Source organism: Aureobasidium subglaciale (genome assembly GCF_000721755.1).
Source record: "Aureobasidium subglaciale EXF-2481 unplaced genomic scaffold scaffold_1, whole genome shotgun sequence".
Lineage (NCBI taxonomy): Eukaryota > Fungi > Ascomycota > Dothideomycetes > Dothideales > Saccotheciaceae > Aureobasidium > Aureobasidium subglaciale.
The window spans coordinates 452,584-472,325 of NW_013566994.1; the positions used below are offsets into that span (position 1 = coordinate 452,584).

At 50.1% G+C, this 19,742-nt stretch overlaps 4 protein-coding genes across 4 annotated transcripts; 3 read left to right on the forward strand and 1 right to left on the reverse strand.

The window, feature by feature from the left end:
* The first annotated feature begins 5,308 nt into the window (after positions 1-5,308).
* On the forward strand, positions 5,309-7,003 carry AUEXF2481DRAFT_179229 (uncharacterized protein). The gene has a single exon (XM_013492938.1). The coding sequence runs from the start codon at positions 5,370-5,372 to the stop codon at positions 6,885-6,887; it is 1,518 nt and encodes a 505-aa protein (XP_013348392.1). The 5' UTR covers positions 5,309-5,369; the 3' UTR covers positions 6,888-7,003.
* A 704-nt stretch (positions 7,004-7,707) lies between these two features.
* AUEXF2481DRAFT_179093 (uncharacterized protein) lies at positions 7,708-10,020 on the reverse strand. Its single transcript, XM_013492939.1, has 5 exons — positions 9,579-10,020; positions 9,461-9,531; positions 9,274-9,408; positions 8,752-9,218; positions 7,708-8,696 (listed from the first exon to the last, which is right to left on the reverse strand). The coding sequence occupies exons 1-5, from the start codon at positions 9,732-9,734 to the stop codon at positions 7,936-7,938; spliced, it is 1,590 nt and encodes a 529-aa protein (XP_013348393.1). The 5' UTR covers positions 9,735-10,020; the 3' UTR covers positions 7,708-7,935.
* A 499-nt stretch (positions 10,021-10,519) lies between these two features.
* AUEXF2481DRAFT_980 (uncharacterized protein) lies at positions 10,520-11,969 on the forward strand (the record flags this gene model as incomplete). Its single annotated transcript, XM_013492386.1, has 5 exons — positions 10,520-10,732; positions 10,790-10,894; positions 10,949-11,173; positions 11,225-11,367; positions 11,429-11,969. The coding sequence occupies 5 exons, from the start codon at positions 10,520-10,522 to the stop codon at positions 11,967-11,969; spliced, it is 1,227 nt and encodes a 408-aa protein (XP_013347840.1).
* A 4,842-nt stretch (positions 11,970-16,811) lies between these two features.
* On the forward strand, positions 16,812-19,735 carry AUEXF2481DRAFT_982 (uncharacterized protein; the record flags this gene model as incomplete). The annotated part of the gene is made up of 2 exons (XM_013492387.1): positions 16,812-16,957; positions 17,008-19,735. The coding sequence occupies 2 exons, from the start codon at positions 16,812-16,814 to the stop codon at positions 19,733-19,735; spliced, it is 2,874 nt and encodes a 957-aa protein (XP_013347841.1).
* Between the last annotated feature and the right edge of the window lie 7 nt (positions 19,736-19,742).

Consider the following 19,742-nt stretch of genomic DNA (forward strand, 5'->3'; position numbering starts at 1 on the left):
CATGGGTCCCAGGAGACATTGATCCCTCCCCAACACGATGTGATAGTCCCGGTTCATGTTGACGACTTACATGAGAATCCCAACGACGATTCGGAGTCTGCTAGGACCGGGCGTACTGCAGAGGTTATGCCAGAACTACAGACTGGAAGATCTACTGGGTATCCGCTCATGGAAGACATTATCGTCGCAGCATCTGATCCTGTCACCTACGAGTCCGACCTCACCTCGACGTTACCAGACACAACGATCCCCGACGACGCTGTGTCTGAGACAATCTCGTCCAAGAAGTCGAAGAAAGACAAAAAGAAGGCGAAGAAGACAAGGCAACGTGATCTTGATGTACAGCCATTTCTAGATGAACCAACCGAGCCGACTGTTCCAACAACGGATGAGCAGTCAGTCGAGAGAGAAGTCGAGACAAGAGTCCATGAATATACCCAGATTGAGGACGAAATTTCCATTCCCGAGCAAGAGCCAGTCGTTGGAAAACAGCCAATCCTTCGAAAATTGTCGAAAGAAGAGAAGAGGAAGGCAAAGAAGGCTTCGACAGTGGAGTTAGACTCGCCATTGGAGGGGATGTCTGAGCAAATATCAATGGATGATGACGCTACCGGGTACTTCCCAAAGATGGTCAAGGAAAGTACGGGTCAAAGCTTTGAGCAAGTGAGGCTTCTCGACGAGTCCCTTGAACCCATTATTGCGTTGCTCGAGTCAGACCGAGAAGACCTATCCAGGAGCCAGATTGGTAGAGACCAGACCTTATTGGTCGAGTTCGAGCCGGAGCAATCGACCATTCAGAACGCCGAGGGCCACCACATTGACCGAGGCTTAACTACAATGATCAAGTCTGAAGAGGCTGATCGTGGTACCACCCAAGACTTGTCACTTTCTATACACGATTCCAGCATGCCGAAGGAGTCTGGATCCGAGAGGAATGCAGATCACCTTGAAAGTCTGCCTCCATCTCTAAACGAAACACATCGTCATCCAAAATCTGGCCAGATCGATCCTTCAACTGCCGAATCTCTCATCACAGACTCATCGCACGTACCTCTATCCGGAGATCAAGTAATAGGCTCAAATTCTGCCAAATCAGAGCCTCCCAGCGTTGAAGATCAAGCGCCTACTGTACTTGAGCAACTCATCTTGACGGAGCTCGTCGATGACTCAAACGTAACACCAGAGGTAGATCAGGAGTCTTCCGAGGACAAACCTGCCATTAGTTCCGAAGATCAGACGACTGTCTCAGATAATTGCCATCCAACTGTTGAGTTGTCATCAGACTCTAGAACGACAGAAGAGCTCATAGGAGCACTTGAACTCTCGGAGGGACTGGCCGATCCCACCGAGGAGTTAGTTGGAACAAGCGAATCTGCAGCGACGCAAGAATTTCTCCCAGTAAAGCTATCCAAGAAGGAGAAACGCAAGGCGAAAAATTCTCGGCCGGTCGAAGAAGTATTGGAAGAATCATCCGACACTCAGAGCTCCCGATTTCCTGTTGAGGAGACATCCGAGCGAGTCGTGGAAGACAAAGTGTTCGGAGATGAGACTTCGGCCTTGACGACGGTCGATGGAGAATCTGCTGCAGCTGGCGTTGATCCAGCTGAACAAGATGCGTTCGAAGAAGACCAGTCTTTCACGTTGAAGCTTTCCAAGCAGGCTAAAAAGAAGGCAAAGAAGTCAAAGCGAAAGGATCTTAGTATCGAGCTTGAGCCAGATGACCAGATCGAAGGAGAAGACGCAGAGGATGTTGTTGTTCCCACCCTGGACGACCGAGGGGAGTCTGTCACTGAGACAATCCAGCTGCTTGATTACGAGGTCGTTACCCCGCGTGCCCCCGAGATCGAAGGTATATCACATTTTGACGTCAGTGACAAGCCTGTAGAGGAAGCAACATCCGATTTGATTCCAGAGGCTCAGGATCATATCGAGAGCGGCGAACAGGCAGAGAATAGTGACACAATCATCGCGTCCTTGGGAGCCGCCTCTTCCATGCGGCTCCCAGACGATCCCTCTTTCGAGCCGAATTCTGCAGAAGTAACAAACGATCTGCCTCTCCACGTCACTCAGGCTGCTCCTGAAGTCGACATCGGAAAAGACAAGTCGTTGGGCTTTGAGGCTGTGGGAAGTGATGAAAGAGTTGAGGTACGCGAAGTGCCAATTCTAGGAGAGATTATTACTCCTCGTGAGAATGACTCGTCTGGTGTAGCTTCGGTATCGACTGAAACACGAGAGATTGATGGTGAGCCTATTGTACATAACGTTGTACCCGATGTGACCAGGAGAAGCGATGACTACTTTAGCCCAACTACGAACTCCAAGAAGAACAAGAAAAAGGAGAAAAAGGCAAAGTCGCATCAGCAGGCTACCGAGTCATCAGGTGATGGGGAAGTGCCACAAGACCCGCCAGACGACAGGGCACAATCTGGACCCGAGCCTACGTTAGTGACTCCCGAGATTCAGTATGGAGTCCAGTGTGACACTATGCCTGCGATCGCGGAGAATTTGCCTCCGGGAGTGGTACAAGGAACACCAGCCACAGTTGCCGAAGACGAGTGGACCTTGCCGATCAAACAGTCGAAGAAGGAGAAGCGCAAAGCCAAGAAGCTCAAAGAACTCGAGGAGCCTCTCCTGAGCGGCCAATCGACAGAAGAGGTCCCTCCTTCCATCGAGCCCGCAAGAGAACATATCCCAGACCGTACCTTGCCGAGTGAGGTCGCGAATATTACACTTGAGCATAAAGACGGAGAGCCAGCAGCAGATCTTGATCCCGATAATGGCTGGGGTTTTGTCCGTACGCCAATAAATAAAGAAAAGCGCCAAGCGAAGAAGGCCTTGCCCAATGAAGAACAGCAAGATATCGTCCCTGATCTTGAGGCTGCAAGCGAAGATCTGTTCACGTCCGAGGCTCCGTCCTCGGCCGACAGACAAGTCATGGCCGATGAACCGATCCCGGCCAAGGCATCTTTGCCAGTAACTACAGTTGACAAAGCCGTGCCTACCAATCTTGTAGACACGGTACAGATCACGAACGAAGACACACCGGTCGTGGTTACTGCAGACGAACGGATGATCCCGATCCAACGATCGATGAAAGAAGAAAGCAAGGCTAAAAAGTTGGAGGACTCTGGGGAGCCTTTGTCGACTCAAGAACCCACAGATAGACCCGCAGCCTCCAAAGAGATCGTTGATTACACGTTGGAGTATAGCAAACCAGCCGCTGAGCCCGATATGGCCGTTGAGGATCCAGAGCGAGTAACGGATTCCGAAGTTCATGATGAATGGAACTTTCACCACAAGCCATCGAAGAAAGAAAAGCGCAAGGCTAGAAAGGTCATGTTGAGCGATGCGCAGCAAGACGTCCCATCTGCTCCTGAGACTCCACAAGATGGTATTCTTGCCCCTGGACCCCTTTCTTCGACGACCGATATGACGACTGTGACTAGTGAGCTGATTGAACAGCGTCATCATGTGGTACAAACTACCAATGCCCCATCCGCCATGACGGATGACTCAGCAACCCTCTCTTCTACCCCTGCGGTCCGTCACGTAGCGTTAGCTAATGCAACCGAGCCTGTCTTCACCCCTGTCGAAGGTGATCAGAAGCCCCAGGACATTGACTTCGCAGCCACATTGGCAGCTGGCCTACAGGACTCTGGCTTTGACCCGAGCCTTGTCATTGATGATCCTCTCTTCCATCGACGTGCGTCTCCAACAAATATAGGAGAGGCCGATCCTGGTGAAATCACATCCACAACGACAAGACGGTCTAAAAACCGCGGCGACTCAAGTAAAGCTGCAAGCCCAACGCCAAAGTCCGTCGAAGAGGTTCCCATGACCAAAAGCTTCGGAGCTACTGAAGTTGCTGCAAGCGATGACTTCTCCGATGCCTTGACCGCGGGGCTACTAGCTTCTGGCTTTGCCGCAGATGCCTTACCGAGATCATCCCTCGGCATTGAAGAGGGTCTCCATGAGCCTGACAGTTTCTCCTTGGCAATATCGAAGAGAAAGAAGAAAGGGAAGAAGGGTCGAGGAGCTGAGCCAACGACCATGGAAACATCAACCCCCAATGTCACAATCGATGCGCCTAAGACAGAAGATGAAAGAGAACAGCCGGGATCGACCATCACATCGCCAAAGAGGTTAGCCAACTCTAGTTTCTTTCACACTTCAGAAGTCTCCCAATTTCTGCCGGTCCGTATTGATCACCCATCTCAGTCAGACGGAGCACCAATAAATACAACAATCGTGTCCCCTGCGAAGGCCTTGACATGGGGTCCAGTAATTGATGATGAGCCTGTACCTACCTTGAGAGATGCGTACGCAGCACCACAAGTGGAGCCTGAGACGATCCCTCCGAATGTTCTAACGCATGAACAACAGCCGACGTGGTCTTTCGACAACTTATCAGTACCCGTTACGCAAAAGACACTGGAGCCGGATCAGGGACCAAAGAACGATGATCCTTTTGTTCCCTCTCACTTCGTTCAGCAACAGTCTCAAGAGACTGTCGCAGCTGAGCCAGTCTCCCCGGTGAAGTCTACTACGAAAGATAGAACTTCTTATCTATTCCAATCGCCAGTAGATGTCACGCGACTTGACAGAGTAAACAATGAAGAGCCCAAGGTGGCGGCGGACTCAAACCCTGCTGTCGAAGCGGAACAGCTCCCAGCGCCTTTAAACCCAGGTTCATCAGCAGTGTACCCATCATCCCTGCCGCAGACATCTTCAAGTATCACGGCAGATCCAGCACCTCTTCCACTAAGTCCGTCTGAGCGACCTACGACGCCTTCTGTACTCCCACCAGTACATACTGAACCAGATCAGTCCCCACCTCTGACAAGAAAGAAGAGCATCTATGACTTAGGATCGCCTGGTCCTGGACACTCTACGAAGGCCGCCAGACGCTCTGAGACTCCGCAACAGTCGTTCAGAGACCTTACACAGGCAGAGACGCCGCAAGCTGGTAATACGGATCATTTGAACGGTCAGATCCCAATACTGCGATCCAAAAACTCAATGAGCAACCACTCAGCAGCAAGCATTGAACGGCAAATCAGATCGCCGAGTTCAGTAAGCAACCACCCAGCTGCACCTTCCCTAAGACGAATCAACAGAAGCTTGTCAGGTGACTTGAGGGTGGCTAGCAGGAGGCGGGGAGATTCGGCGCATGGACCACAAACAACAATCACCATCGAACCTCCCCCCACACCGCCCTTACAAGACGAAGAGTTCAACGGCCACGGTCCTTCCCGCGCCCCAGACATGGCAAACATATATGTAAGTAGACGATATACCTCTCTCGAGTTATATACTTAATGCTAACGAAGTCATAGGAGGGCTGGGGAGATGTCCGCAGTTCGCCAGTCATGTCTCCCACGCGACCGCCTAGCATGCGCAAACGTCAGAGCATGCATATTCTTGACCTAGAAGCTAAAATCGACCAACTCGCTTCCGAAAATCGTTATTTACAGGACGCTGTCGACCAAAGCATACCTAGTCATCTATCCAGCGGCGACAATGTGGATTTACAAGACATGCTCAAAACCCGTGATTTGCAATTACAAGAAAAAGACGCCGAGATTCAACAGATTCGGTCTCTGCTTGAACCCCTGCAGCGAGAGATTGCCAAACTTACAGATGTGAACAACAATCTTTCAGAAGTCAATCGCAGCTTCACAGCAAACAACGATATCCCTTATGCCACTCTGCAGAGCGAACATGCAAATGCTCGTAAACAATTACAACACACGAGTCAGGAGCTCGATGGCCTCAAGAAACAGCATCGTGAGCTTAGTGACAACATGGAAGACATTGTACGACAAGAAATTGCCAACGCCTTAGAGGACAAAAATGCGGAGATTCGAAAGCTGCGTGAAGAACTGAATATGGCCACTCAGCAGATTCGACTGCTTCAAAGTGAGATCCTCGCTTCCAGGGGAGATAACTACCTAACAACACGCAACGAGGACTACTTCGATACTTCGTGTCAGAGACTTTGCCAACATGTCCAGCAATGGGTCCTGCGCTTCTCCAAATACTCTGACAACCGCATGTGTCGTCTGACCTCCGACTTGACAGACGAGAAGATTGCAGCTAGGCTCGACAATGCTATTCTGGACGGATCCGACGTCGACAAGTTACTCGGAGATCGTATTCGTCGACGCGATGTCTTCATGTCTGTTGTTATGACAATGATATGGGAATACGTGTTTACCAGATACCTGTTCGGTATGGATAGAGAACAGCGACAGAAGCTCAAGGCATTGGAGAAGATATTATTCGAGACCGGCCCTCCACGCGCTGTCGCGCAATGGAGAGCAATTACCTTGACACTACTATCTCATCGACCTGCGTTTGCAACCCAGCGCAATCTGGACACCGAGGCTGTAACTCAAGAGATCTTCAGTGTCTTATCTGCGCTACTCCCGCCTCCTGCTCAGCTTGAACCGCAGATCTTGTCATCACTGCGAAACGTACTTCGTCTAGCAGTCGAGCTATCGATTGAGATGCGTTCGCAGAAAGCCGAGTACATCATGCTACCACCTCTGCAGCCAGAATACGATACCCACGGGGATCTTGTCCGAAAGGTCCACTTCAACGCCGCTCTCATGAACGAACGCTCAGGTGACTTCAACAGTAACGACGAACTTGAGCGCAGCCAAGCAGTCGTCAAAATCGTGTTGTTCCCTCTTGTCGTAAAGAAGGGTGATGATTTTGGCGAAGGAGAAGATGAGATCGTGGTCTGTCCTGCTCAAGTACTCGTTGCCGGATCGAAACAGGGGAAGAAAGTTGTGAGGGTCTTGAGCGGTGCTATGGATATAGATAATCCGAGAACCAGCAATCATAGCATTATTTCGGGATTGGAGAGTGGGAATATGATTTGAGGAAGACAATTGGAGGGAAGGAGAGGCTAATGAGCACACACACCTAGTTTTCCGGGCCACACATTCTTACGGGGGCATGATCATGATCACGATTATGACGAGGCGGTTTGACGGTCAAGAATGCAGATACCTAACTAATACTCAAACCAATTTTTCTAAGATGCTGTGAGAATTTGATTGAGCGTAAATCAAGTTGACTGGCCATTTGGCACACCTTCAAGCCCCAGACATGGATGTCTAGCGCTCTGTGTATTTGCAAAGGCATCTTTCCTTCGAGCGTGGAGCTTGAAGGTTCAACTGGGCACCAGAGAGCAAGGAGATTGAAGTCAAGGGTTCTGTCGGCAGCACCTTCGATCTCAGACCCCGGCGAGGTTCGGCGACTGGCGGTATCCGATGCGCACAGAACATCTCGCGCCAGACTTTGCCGTTTTCGTCATAGGCCTCCAACCTCCTCCCATCGATCCTCGCAAGCATCCTTCAGCAAGCATATCGGGCACCTCTTGGACACGAGCCTTGTCGATCTTCTCCCGGTGTGCTAATCTTTGTCACACTCATTGACTCTCAACGATCAGAACAGAGCGACAACGAGCTGTAGAAAAGCATGGTCACACCTTGCACTGTTACGACTAACGCAGGGAGTCGTTGAAAGGATGTATCTCGACACTATCGCTCCAGAGCTAGAAAAGCTCATGCCTTGAGAGAGCCACACACGTGACCGTCTTTCGCACGTGGAGGCTGCGTCGATTCCAACAGACTGGAATGCGCGGAGCATATCTCTTCTTTGCCGCGGTCGGATAACTGAGCAGGCATTTCCATCATCGTTTCACCATACCAGGCTCAGCCTGCTGATCGTCATCGGGTCGATAAACACACCAAACCTTCCATCATATCACTCTGCGAAGCTTTGAGGAGTTTGGTACATATGATGAATCATTCAAGAGCAATCAATTATGGTTACTGGCTCGATCGACCGATGAAACTGGTTTCTCAGATATTCTTGCTCAAGATACGAACCCTATCCTCCGAGCGTTGCCAATATGAAGATATCTCACTCGTCTCTTTTGATCAGCAGTACCGGCTCAATGTACTCGTGTTTGCCCTTGACGACGTAGTATATCCCAGCAACCAACAAAACCCCACAGAACATCGTTGATGCCCAGTTCATATCAGGGGCGGTGACCGGTTGGGCCAGGGGCCAAAACATGAAGAACCATACCGGTAGTAGACAAACTACCGCGGTGATGTTAATCCACAAGCCTGAACGTCCTAGAGACCAGCGTCGACGCGGTAGTGGAGCGCCATAGAGCCGTCTCCAAATCAAAGCACCGATGGCAATGATATACGATGTCAGAATCGCGACTCCTCCAAGTGAATTGATAGCGTTCAATGCTGCGGAGCTGCCCAAGTTGATACATGCGATTAGAGAGGTCACTACCAAAGACACACTCACCGAACGGATGGGAATGTTCCAACCTGGAGTCACCTTCGATAGCCATCTGGAGCCTGGTAAACCGTGGTCGCGAGCGAAGGCCCATATCTGCCTCGAAGCTGTAGCAACTTCGCTGATACAGTTGCACATGAGCACGATGATGACAATCGCACACATGACATTGGTAGCACCATAGCTATTCGTGGCGTTGAAGAAAATCTGGATGAACGGCTCGTTTGTCGGCGAAGCAGCGATCATTTCAGGATCTCCGAGCGTGAAGCTCAGAGTTATGCCCATGATGAATGCCAGCAGAGCATTAGGTCCAACAGACCACATTATGGCGCGAGGTAATGTTATGGACGCATCTTGAGTTTCTTCGGCTGCGAGTTTTTAACGTCAGCGTCAATTGACGAAAAGACAGATTCAGTAACTTACCCATGTGTACAGAGCACTCAAATCCAATCAAGACCGACAAGGGGCTTGCAGACATGCCGATCATTGCCGAAATACCTGTTGATGGCCATCCTCCGTTGTTCGTGACATTCATGAGGGCATCGTACGGATTGCGACGAGGTCCCATGACCCAAAGAGGTATGATAACGGCGAAGAAGCCAAGCATATGTAAAAGCAAAGCTACCCCTTCAAGAGCTGGAAGTTGCTGAGCCAGAACAGTGTTGAACATGATCGCAAGAATCATGACCGCAATTGTGATCAAGGTCACATGCCAAGGTCTAGGCTCATAGCTCTCGACGTTCAAAATAGCCAGACCTTGCATGATTCTTGCGATCATGTAACAGACTCCTGCGAGATAGACTTGCCATCCTGTGGCACACAACCAGCCTGTCATATAGCTGAGGGGCTTTCTCACGCTTAGCGGCGCGAATTCCGACACCCAATGGTACCTGGAATGGTCAGTATAAACATGCACTGAAACACTGAAACCTCGAACCAACTCACTGTCCGCCACTTGTGGGCGACATCGAAGCAAGTTCCGCGATACTGGCGTATACCAAAAGCATTATGATTGCCACCACGATGAACCCCCAGAAGAGGATAGGCGTCCCTCCATCGATCAAGACAAAGCTCCAGAGTCTAGAAACCGAGGTCAGAAACGCTGAAGTATGACTTGGTGAATTGATCTCACGGAAGCATCAGTTCCCATGATGACATGACAGTGCTAGCAAACCCTAGCATCGTCACGAATCTGAAGTTGCGCTGCTATGATCAGTAGAGTGATTGGGAGTCTACGAGGTCACACTTACTCGCAGCTCTTGTGGTCTCCCGAGCATAGCCATATCCTTTTTATCCGTATGTGTACCTCTGAATCTTGGCGGTACTGTCGCAACGGCTGCGTTCTTCTCTCCATCAGAAGCGAAACTTGGCGCGATGTTGATGCCTGGCTGTTTGAGATACACCATTGTTAAGCGTCCTGCTCAGTCGGACAGCACCCGAGGAATTGATCTGAGTGTTCGAAGGAAGTCATCAGATGAAGATGATTAGTTTGTTCGGACATACTGTTTCTGAAGTACACGGCGCGTGAGCCCAACGCCATGACATGAACAGATATTCCGAGTCAGCTTTGAGGCATATGAAGCAAGCCCTACCATCACAAAGGAATGGGGACATGGAAGTGAATCAGAAGATTGACTCATCATCCACTTTGTTGACTTTTACAGTGCGCAATCAAACGATCTTCAAGGATACGTCGGAGTAACATTTTGAGCGTTGACCCTGGAGGAGACGTCAAAACCAGGTTCAACGGCAATATCTAGCGATGCCGGGGATTCTCCAGTGTTTCATGGGCGGATCCTGGATCATTGCGAATATGTCCCGGCGGGTTCGCTCCGCACGGGGAAGGTGATATAAAAGGAAGGGATCATCTCGGCCCGCGAAGTCAGACAGGCTATTGATGCCCGAAGGAAGGCAGGGCAAACTTACTTTACCAGACAGGATATCTTATCACCGACCACCTTGCCAACTAAGAACCATGTCATTGCTTACGAACATCTAAGCTTTTGAGCCATATATCTGGTGCCACGAGCCCTAAGAACTTTTGCGGATCATCTCTTGCGTCGAGATGAGGTGCAGAGTTCTTTCCGTGTATGTGATTGCACGCCAGTGGTTTGCGGGACGTTATAATAGTGACTTGTAGCTTTTCTAGTAGGATGGCATTACCATCCATTCTGAAATGTCTAACTACCACATGTCGGAAGTCAGGCATGCAGCTTATATCGTCCCGCCTGGAAGTTCGCGTCCATTCGCGGTAGTCAGTGATGTTGATCATTCGGCATGGGTCATCATCGCAACTGCCTTGGGTCTTTCGTGGAGCCTGACCTTTGGAGTGATGAGGGTTATTGTTCGAGCTACTACGAGACAGAGACATGGCGTTGACGACTATGCTCTTGCGGTGTCGACAGTATGTTGCGATGGTACCTGATCGTTTTTTTCAATGAATACTCACAACTACTATCAGTTTCTGACTATCATCCAGTCATCAATCATACTTGGAGCATGTGCGAACGGTCTTGGCAAATCAATCACACTTCTTACGCCAGATGAGATTGAGAAGGTGCAACAGGTAGGTAGTTGCCTATCTGATACAATCAAGTCCGAGGCTGACTTGGAGAAACAGATGACATATGCGGGAATGCTCTTTTGGATCATCGCCATTGGCGCATCCAAGTTGTCTGTTGCACTGTTCCTGCTCCGCCTAACACCAGTCTGTACGCATCGACGTGTTTATCAAACATTTATGGCTATCCTTTCTATCTGGATCGTTGTATATGTCTTTGCGTTTGCGCTTCAATGTGACATGTCTCGACCATGGATCACAATTGGAGCCAGTTGTCCAGGAGTTGTAAGTCTGTCCTCCATCCTTGTCCGAGTGAGGCTGCTAACAATCGTGTAGTATGAGCGATGGCAAACTTTCTGTGCCTTGGATATTATCTCTGAGATCTCATTGGTCTGTATGACGGTCTACTTGGTCTGGGATATCCAAAGCTCAACCTCTGCCAAAGCCAAGATTGTTTTTGCATTCAGCTTTCGTCTTCCGTAGGTCGTGCTCCAAGCTCCTAATATTTTATTCATTTTTTGAACTGACGATCCTTACTAGTCAAATCATCGCCATCGCCTATCGACTCAAGACCTTCCCGACCGCCGGCCTCCTCGTGAATCCGACGCTTTCCGAGAGCGAACTGGTCGTCTGGACGCAAACAGAACTCAACTACTCTCTCATGTCAGCCACGATCCCATGTCTTCGCACTTTCGTCAGCAGTCTTTCTACAAACTACGGCTCCATTAGAAATGCAAAGTCCTCTGCTGCGTTCAACTACGAAAGCACTATCGCAAGTCGTACTCAAAGCGAACCTTCAGGTCAAAGCTTCCAGATGACCACTTTGAATTCTGTGGAGCAGGTCCAGACTTCTACGCATGTACCCGCTACTCTGCAGGAAGAAGAAGGGTATAGCTACGACATTGGGGGACCCACTACACATGATACTGCTAGTGTAAAGGCCAAAGAAGTGGTCAGATTACCAAGTATGCAAAAGGACAACGAGAGTGCAGACAGGACAAGTATCGGAAGCAATGACAGTCAAAGGATGATTATTCAAAAAGAGGTGACTTGGACCTTCGAGAGGAACAAAGAGTGGTAAGAGATATATTTTCGTACTTAGAGTCAATCTAGACTGACATGAACGTTGATAAACAACGAATGACCACGTTACATGTTAAGACCACTGGTATGTTGACCACTACACTACCACGGCTTTTTTGCTTATGATTGGACCTTGAGGAGGTTCGACATATAGCTTGGGGTCTCTGCGGGGGTTAAGTAAGTCTGGTGACGAGAAAGGGGCGGGATTGAGAGAGTCTCAAGGTGTCAGCAGGGGGAACGACGGCCAGGGCATCATGCAACCGCGAGGCAAGGGCGTATCCTGCTTGAATTATCGCTGTAGAGATGTGCAATTACTTTCACCTGTGCAGACCACCTCAAGGAGAAGTAGAAGGAAAGTCTTTCTCCTTCAACAGCGTGTCGGATTTTGCAAAACATCATGCCTTGTTACAGCCCCGACCGGAGCTCCAAGCCAAAAATGCGGGAACATTTGTTACGAACAAAGCAAAAGAAAATCGAACCAAGGACGTACAGACAAGCGAAAAGACAATCAGAACAGATGAACCGTAGTGTTAATGGAAGGAGGCCCTCAGACACAAGCACATACCACTTGTCCTTTGCAGAAGAAAATTCAACAAAGACACAAAGTAAAACAAGAAGAAACAAAGCATCGAGGCCTAAGCTGCAGAGACAGGAGTAAATCATCGTGATGAAGTGGAAAATAAAACAAAGAAAATGGGTAACGCCATGATATTTTTGTCGTGGCGGTTATCCGTCAATAACTCTAGCATGGCGTTACCAGAATCACGGACAGGAATTGAACCTGCGACCTCCCTGAAAGTATGTACATCTCTACGGGTGTGATGATCACTACACTGCCATGGCTAGTCTGTTGGTAGGAGACGGACATTTCTTGACCATGTGGCTTGATTAGGGTGGACGATGGGCGGGTGATAGGAGTTTGAGGGAGTTTCTGAAGAAGGCAGACAGCAGGACCTTGGTCATAGGATGAGAAAGATAGAGAAATGAAAGTGGAAAGATCAGATACTGATTCTTGCAGGGTTAAAAGGGGATCATAAGGGGATGATACACAAGACCTACCTTTCGGCGATTCAAGACGCCTTACACCTCTAGAAGAGAAGCTCACCTTGTCGAAGCCAACACATACATGTAAGAGGTAAATACAATCTCGTTCCTGACATGATATTGTTATTTATTCATTCTTTTGGGTAGTTGTTATGCTATGTCTTCATACCTACATACAGATGACGCTCACAGGCGACTAGATGCGGCACCCTGCCCCTTCGGCATCTTCTTATCCACTCCCAAAGCTTCGACGTCTTTGGGCTTGTAGTAATGTGGCGCAACTTCTGAAAGCCACTCTGGTTGCAGAGGAAAGCATGAACGCATGAACTCTTTGCTCGTGAGAACCAGCTCATGGTAAATCGTCCATTTGGGTCGATTGCCGGTTGCCGCCAAGACCGAGGAAGGATGTAGCCATGTAGTCTGATTGTTCTTGACAGTGCGATAGCTGTCTCCTCCTCTTTGGATCCGAGCGGCGTTGGGGAAGAAGCCTGCAGTCAATGCTTTAAGAATTGGTGCGATGTTGTTGGCTCCGCACGAGCTGACCGTCACTTCGACACGATCGCAAAGCTTCGCCAATTGATCGCGCACATCTCTTGCACGTGTAAGACTGCGTTGTTGTAGGAAGTTCTCTTTTGCCCAGACTTGCGAGAAGTCAGAGTCAACCCATTGGTTCCAGATGTTGAGATAGGTGAGATGATCGCCACCATCTTTAATTGTGAATCGTTCTCTTGTCGTGTCTGCTTGTGTCTTCTTGTCTTTAGGACGGTAGAAGAGCGCGCTTGCTTCGCCAAGCATTGAGACGATGGACAAGACTTCCTCCACACAGCCTTCCTTGTCAGCCGCAAGGATGGCCTTCGCCAGCAGAGGATCTGTTGGGAACTCGGCCATTTGACGACCAACACGCGTAAGCTCTCCTTTGTCGTTCAAAGCTCCTAATGCGTACAGTTGTTCTAGTGAACGAATGAGCATATCAGGCGATGGCGGATCCAAGAACTCAAAGTTGAGCAGATCATTAATTCCCAGTGACTTTAGAAGCAAGACGACACTTGTGAGGTTGGTTCTCTGAATTTCAGGTGTCGTTGATTCCGGTAAGTCGTTGTAGAACGCCCATTTCGTGTACAAGCGGAAGCATTTACCAGGTTGTGTACGTCCTGCTCTACCTGCACGCTGATTGGCAGAAGCACGAGAGATAGGCACAGCAACAAGACTCTCCATATTCGTGGCTGGGGTGTATCGGTTCTCTTTGACATATCCAGGATCGATGACGTAAACAATGTTGTCGATTGTCAAACTCGTCTCGGCGATGTTGGTAGCCAGGACGACCTTGCGAACTTTAGGGGGTGTCGGTTCGAAGATTCGATTTTGCATATCGGTTGGCAAGTTTGCATAGATCGGGCATATCATTAGCTCGCCAGCAGCAGCTCCAAGTTTTCTGGCAGTTTCTTGCAAGGACTCGTTCGCTTGCTCAATCTCGTCTTGACCAGTCAAGAAGACCAGAATATCGCCAGGCATAGGCTGTGAAAGGTGAATTTGGAAGACCGTTGTGATAGCAGCTGACAGATAGTTGGCCTCCGGCTGCATGCTGTAATTCATTTCGACGTCGAAAGTTCTTCCAGGGATGTTCATGATGGGAGCGTCATCGAAGTAAGATGAGAATTTTTGTGCATCGAGGGTGGCAGATGAAATCAGAATCTTCAAATCTGGTCTGCCACGCGCGATATCCTTGATTAGACCGAAGAGAATGTCGGTGTGCAGCGTACGTTCGTGAGCTTCATCAATCATCAGGGCAGAGTATTTGCCGAGATCTGGCTCAGTCAAGAACTCACGCAGCAACATACCATCAGTCATGTATTTTAGTATAGTCTTGTCACTAGTCGCGTCTTCGAATCGGATAGAGTAACCAACCTCGTCGCCAACCTTGACGCCCATTTCTTCTGCAACACGAGTCGCGACCGACATAGCAGCGACACGACGAGGCTGTGTGCAACCTACCATCTTGCCGTTACCAGTCATACCGTGTTCATGCAGATATTGTGGCAGTTGGGTAGTCTTTCCAGATCCAGTCTCTCCAACAACGATCAAAACTTGGTATTTGTCGACGGCAGCCAAGAACTCGTTGCGGTACGTGTATACAGGCAAAGTCTTTCGCTTCTCCTCAATGGTTTTTGCTTTCCTCTCAGCAGCCACAAGCTGTTGAGTAAGTTGTCGTTCCTCTTGGGTTTGTTGTTCCATGCCTCCAGCCATGACACGGTCGGTCATCCACTGGATTTGTTGATCCTGGTCGAAAACATATTCATAGTCGGCCTCATTCACACGCTCGGAGACCATGATTTGAGCCTTTGTTTTTGCGAGCTGCTCGTTCTCCCATTCTTCATGTTCTGTGACGAAGCGTTCTCTCCCGTACTCATCTCGATCGACATGACGGCTGTTCAAGGCATCTGCCTTGGCTTTCCGGTTCATCTTCCCCTTTTCAGTGATATAGTCATCCGGGAGTGCATAGCCTTCGAGGTGGTCGTCAATGCGCAGACGTTCCTCTGCAATTTCTAAAGTTCTCTTGTTCTTATCGAACTCAGCCTTCTCTTGGGCTGTAAGAAGGGGATTTTCGCGAAGCTCCATCTGCTCTTCAGCTACCTGCTTGCGGAGTAGAGCGAGCTCCTGAGCCTCTCTTTTCTTGAGATAGTCTTGACGAGAGCGTAACCTGATGTCTTCGAGTTGTGCCTTTCTCTGATTCGGGTCATCGGCCAGCGCACGTCTCGAAGCCGAATCGTGTTTTGAGCGATCTTCGACAATCTTCTTGGTACCGCGTTCATCCCTCTCTTTCAGACGCTTTTCGAAAGCGATTCGTTCCTTGCGATCGCGTTCCTCTGCGTCTTCAGGCGTAGCAGAACGGCGGTGTGGGGAGGCGGAGCCATCATCAAGTCTGACCCGCTTCGATGCCGATGGACGCGGCTGGTCTCCTTCTTCTTCCGCCTCTACCTCTTCGTATTCCTCGTCGCCCCAACGGTCGTCGAAGTCGGCATTGTCTCGTTGGCGCAAACGTTTTGTATGGTGATCTCGGCGGTCGTGACGGTCCGAGCGGTCTTTCTTTTCCTCTGTGCGATCGCGGCGGCGAGATGGTGGCGGAGCAGATACAGGCTGGTCGTCTTCGACCTCCATGTCGAGCAGAGCATATCTCTTCTTTGAATCTTTTTGGGCGGCATCCTTGGGTCGGGAGCTCGAAGACTTGTCGGCTCTTGGAAGGCGGGCGTACAGTTGGTGACTGAAAGTTCGTAGATCCTTTTCGTCTGCATCTATCATGACCTGCAACTTGTCGTGAAGCTGATCCGGATTCTTGACTGAGCTCGCTGTCTGCTGAACAAAGTCGATGATCATGTTCTCCGACCCACCCACCAGCTTGATCAAGTTGTCCGAAATGAACGTCCGTACGTCCATGTTGAGGTGATGCAGGATCCGGGATCCGGATCAGAAAGTTGCAATCGTAGGAAGAAAGATGTTTCGGAGATCAAGGTACCTGTGGATTCGCGAACAAGAGAAGGCCGCCAAGCCGTGCGTCACTTTCCAGTCGTGTCAATCAATCCTCTCGCATCCAAGTCAGGTTGTAGCGAACAAAAAACATCAATCAGCGGCGAATAAGTCAAGGTGACGAGACCGAGCTATTCTCAATTCAATGTGCGAAGGTCAAGGCACGTGTTGATTGCCTGCACACCACCTTGATTAGTGCCAAGGCCAGGGCATACCAAAGTCCCAAAGTTGGAGCTCCGAATCGACGACGCGACCATCTTCGGTGTCATCAGCCATGTTCACTCTCACGCCGCTGTTGGGCGCGCAATCTGAGTCTGCTGCGTCGCAATCGCTGCTGGAGCTGGATGGAGGCGTCAAGATCCTCATCGACGTGGGCTGGGACGAGTCCTTGGACGCCGACAAGCTGGTTCACATTGAGCAGTAAGCACTTCCCCCTGCTGTATGTAGCAATGCATTGACGCTATGGATAGAAATGTGTCGGCAATATCCCTCATCCTCCTCACTCACCCAACGCTGAACCACCTGGGCGCATTCGCGCATTGCTGCAAACACATCCCGCTCTTCTCGTCCATTCCCGTCTACGCTACCACCCCTGTCGTCTCACTCGGTCGCACTCTCATCCAGGACCTGTATGCCTCAGCTGCCCACCAGGCCTCCATCGTGCCTGCCTCTGCCCTCGCCGAGTCGCTGTCCAAGACCCAAGTCCCTGCCAACTTCCTGCTCCAACCTCCCTCCACCGACGAGATTGCCTCATACTTCTCTCTAATCAACCCTCTCAAATACTCGCAACCTCATCAACCTATTCCCTCACCATTCTCTCCGCCGCTCGGAGGCCTCACCATCACCGCCTACAATGCCGGTCACACTCTTGGTGGAACTATCTGGCATCTGCAACACGGCCTCGAGTCCATTGTCTACGCCGTTGACTGGAACCAGGCCAGAGAGAATGTTTTGTCAGGTGCTGCGTGGCTGGGCGGTGTTGGTGGTGGTGCTGAGGTCATTGAACAATTGCGCAGGCCCACAGCTCTGGTCTGCAGTACAAAAGGTGCCGATCGTTCACATCTATCCGGTGGCCGCAAGAAGCGTGACGATGCTCTGCTTGCTCTGGTCAATCAGACCATCTCGAATGGCGGCACCGTCCTGATCCCTACCGACTCGAGCGCTCGTATGCTGGAACTGGCTTACATCCTCGAACACCACTGGCGACAGGGAATCAACGGACCCAATCAAGAGCTGTACAAGAACACAAAATTGGCCTTCGCTGCAAAGTCCGCCTCTTCCACCCTCCGATATGCTCGGAGTATGATCGAATGGATGGACGACGCTATTGCACGTGAAATGGAAGCTGCTGTCCAGGGAAAGTCGGACAATACACAGAGAAACCAGACCGGTCGTGATGAGGATACGCCCTTTGACCTAAAGTACCTCAAACTCGTCGAAAAGAAAACTCAGTTACATCGCATTCTGGATTCTGGAAAACCTGCCGTCATCCTAGCAAGTGACAAATCACTCGAGTGGGGCTTCTCTAATGATGCTATTCGCAAGATCTGCAATGATCCTCGCAATCTTGTTGTATTGACAGAAAGAGCTGCAAATCCATCTCCGGAAAACAAGGGTATTGGTCGCTTCTTGTGGGAGTACTGGCGCCAACAGGTCGAGTCCCGGGACGAAGATGTAAACGTTGTTGAGACATCAGGTGCTGAGGCAGAAGTTCGTAACCTGGGTGTTGCCCGTCTTGAAGGCGACGAGAACCTTCTCTATCAGCAATACCTTGCACGAAGACGCCAAATGCATAGCACCCTACAAGGTGACAATACCTTGTCGAAAGAGAATGCAGCAGAAATAGCCGACGACGGTTCCTCAAGCAGTTCCGAATCTTCTGATGAATCCGAGAACGAACACCAAGGCAGAGCTTTAAACATTTCTGCAACCATGACACACCGAAGGAAAGTAGGTCTGACGGACGCGGAACTCGGCATTAACGTACTCTTGCGACGCAAGAATGTTTACGACTACGACGTGCGCAATAAGAGAGGGCGTGAAAAGGTCTTCCCCTACGTCGCCAAACGCGGTCGAGCAGACGACTTTGGTGAAATCATCCGACCTGAAGAATATCTTCGTGCGGAAGAGAAGGACGACACCGAAGGTCAGGACGCAGCAGAAGCCAAGACAGAGACTGCTGTTGGACAAAAACGCAAATGGGACGAGGTCGCACCCCGTGCGATACAGAATGGACGAAATGGCAAGTTCCCGGACAAGAGAAACAAGAATGACGACCGAGAAGCTACAAACACGAGACCGTTGGCAAACCAAGATCATGACATGAACGGAGATGTGGCCAGTGAGTCAGAGGAATCTGATTACGAGCCTGAAGAGTCTTTGCCAGAGGGTCCCCTCAAGGCTATCTTCACCAAAGAATCGTTGCAACTCAATCTGAGGATAGCTTACGTCGATTTCTCTGGTCTGCATGAGAAGCGTGATCTGCAGATGTTGATACCCCTCATCCGACCAAGAAAGCTGATTTTGATTGCTGGAGAGGAAGCCGAGACTTTGGCACTCGCCGAAGACTGCAAGACTCTACTCGCATCTGCGGAAGGAAATGTCGTTGACATCATGACTCCTGTCATTGGCCAGACTGTAGATGCCAGTGTCGACACAAACGCATGGACGCTAAAACTCAGCCGAAACTTGGTCAAGAAGCTTGCATGGCAGAACGTCAAGGGTCTTGGTATTGTGGCTGTCACAGGTCGTCTTGAGGCTGTGCAGAAGCTGCTCGCCCATGCCAATGGCAATGGAGATGAGGTTACGAAGAGGAAGAAGCAAAAGATGATCGAAGGTGACAACGAGACCGACGCTCCTGACGCTGCTGATGACACTGAAATTGAGACTGAGCCAGTTCTTGATGTGCTGTCAACCAATCTATCAGCCAATAACCAAATCACGACCCAGCCACTGCATGTCGGTGACCTTCGTCTTGCAGACCTTAGGAAGCTGATGCAAGCTTCAGGTCACGCAGCTGAATTCAGAGGTGAAGGTACACTGTTGGTCGACAGTGCTGTTGTGGTCCGCAAGACTGCCAACGGCAGAATCGAGATTGAGGGAGGCAATTACATGGCATCCTCTGGCCGCCGTGAAAACTCATTCTTTGCGGTCAGGCGTAAGGTGTACGAAGGCTTGGCCGTGATTGCAGGTGGTTAGGTAAAAG

Excerpts from the sequence above, each read along its gene's own strand:
- AUEXF2481DRAFT_179229 (XM_013492938.1), top strand. The coding sequence starts at position 5,370 with ATGTCTCCCACGCGACCGCCTAGCATGCGCAAACGTCAGAGCATGCAT.
- AUEXF2481DRAFT_179093 (XM_013492939.1), bottom strand. The coding sequence starts at position 9,734 with ATGGTGTATCTCAAACAGCCAGGCATCAACATCGCGCCAAGTTTCGCT. Across the intron at positions 9,532-9,578 it reads GGAGACCACAAGAGCTGCGA|CGCAACTTCAGATTCGTGAC; the intron begins GTAAGTGTGACC and ends TGATCATAGCAG. Across the intron at positions 9,409-9,460 it reads TCATGGGAACTGATGCTTCC|ACTCTGGAGCTTTGTCTTGA; the intron begins GTGAGATCAATT and ends CTCGGTTTCTAG.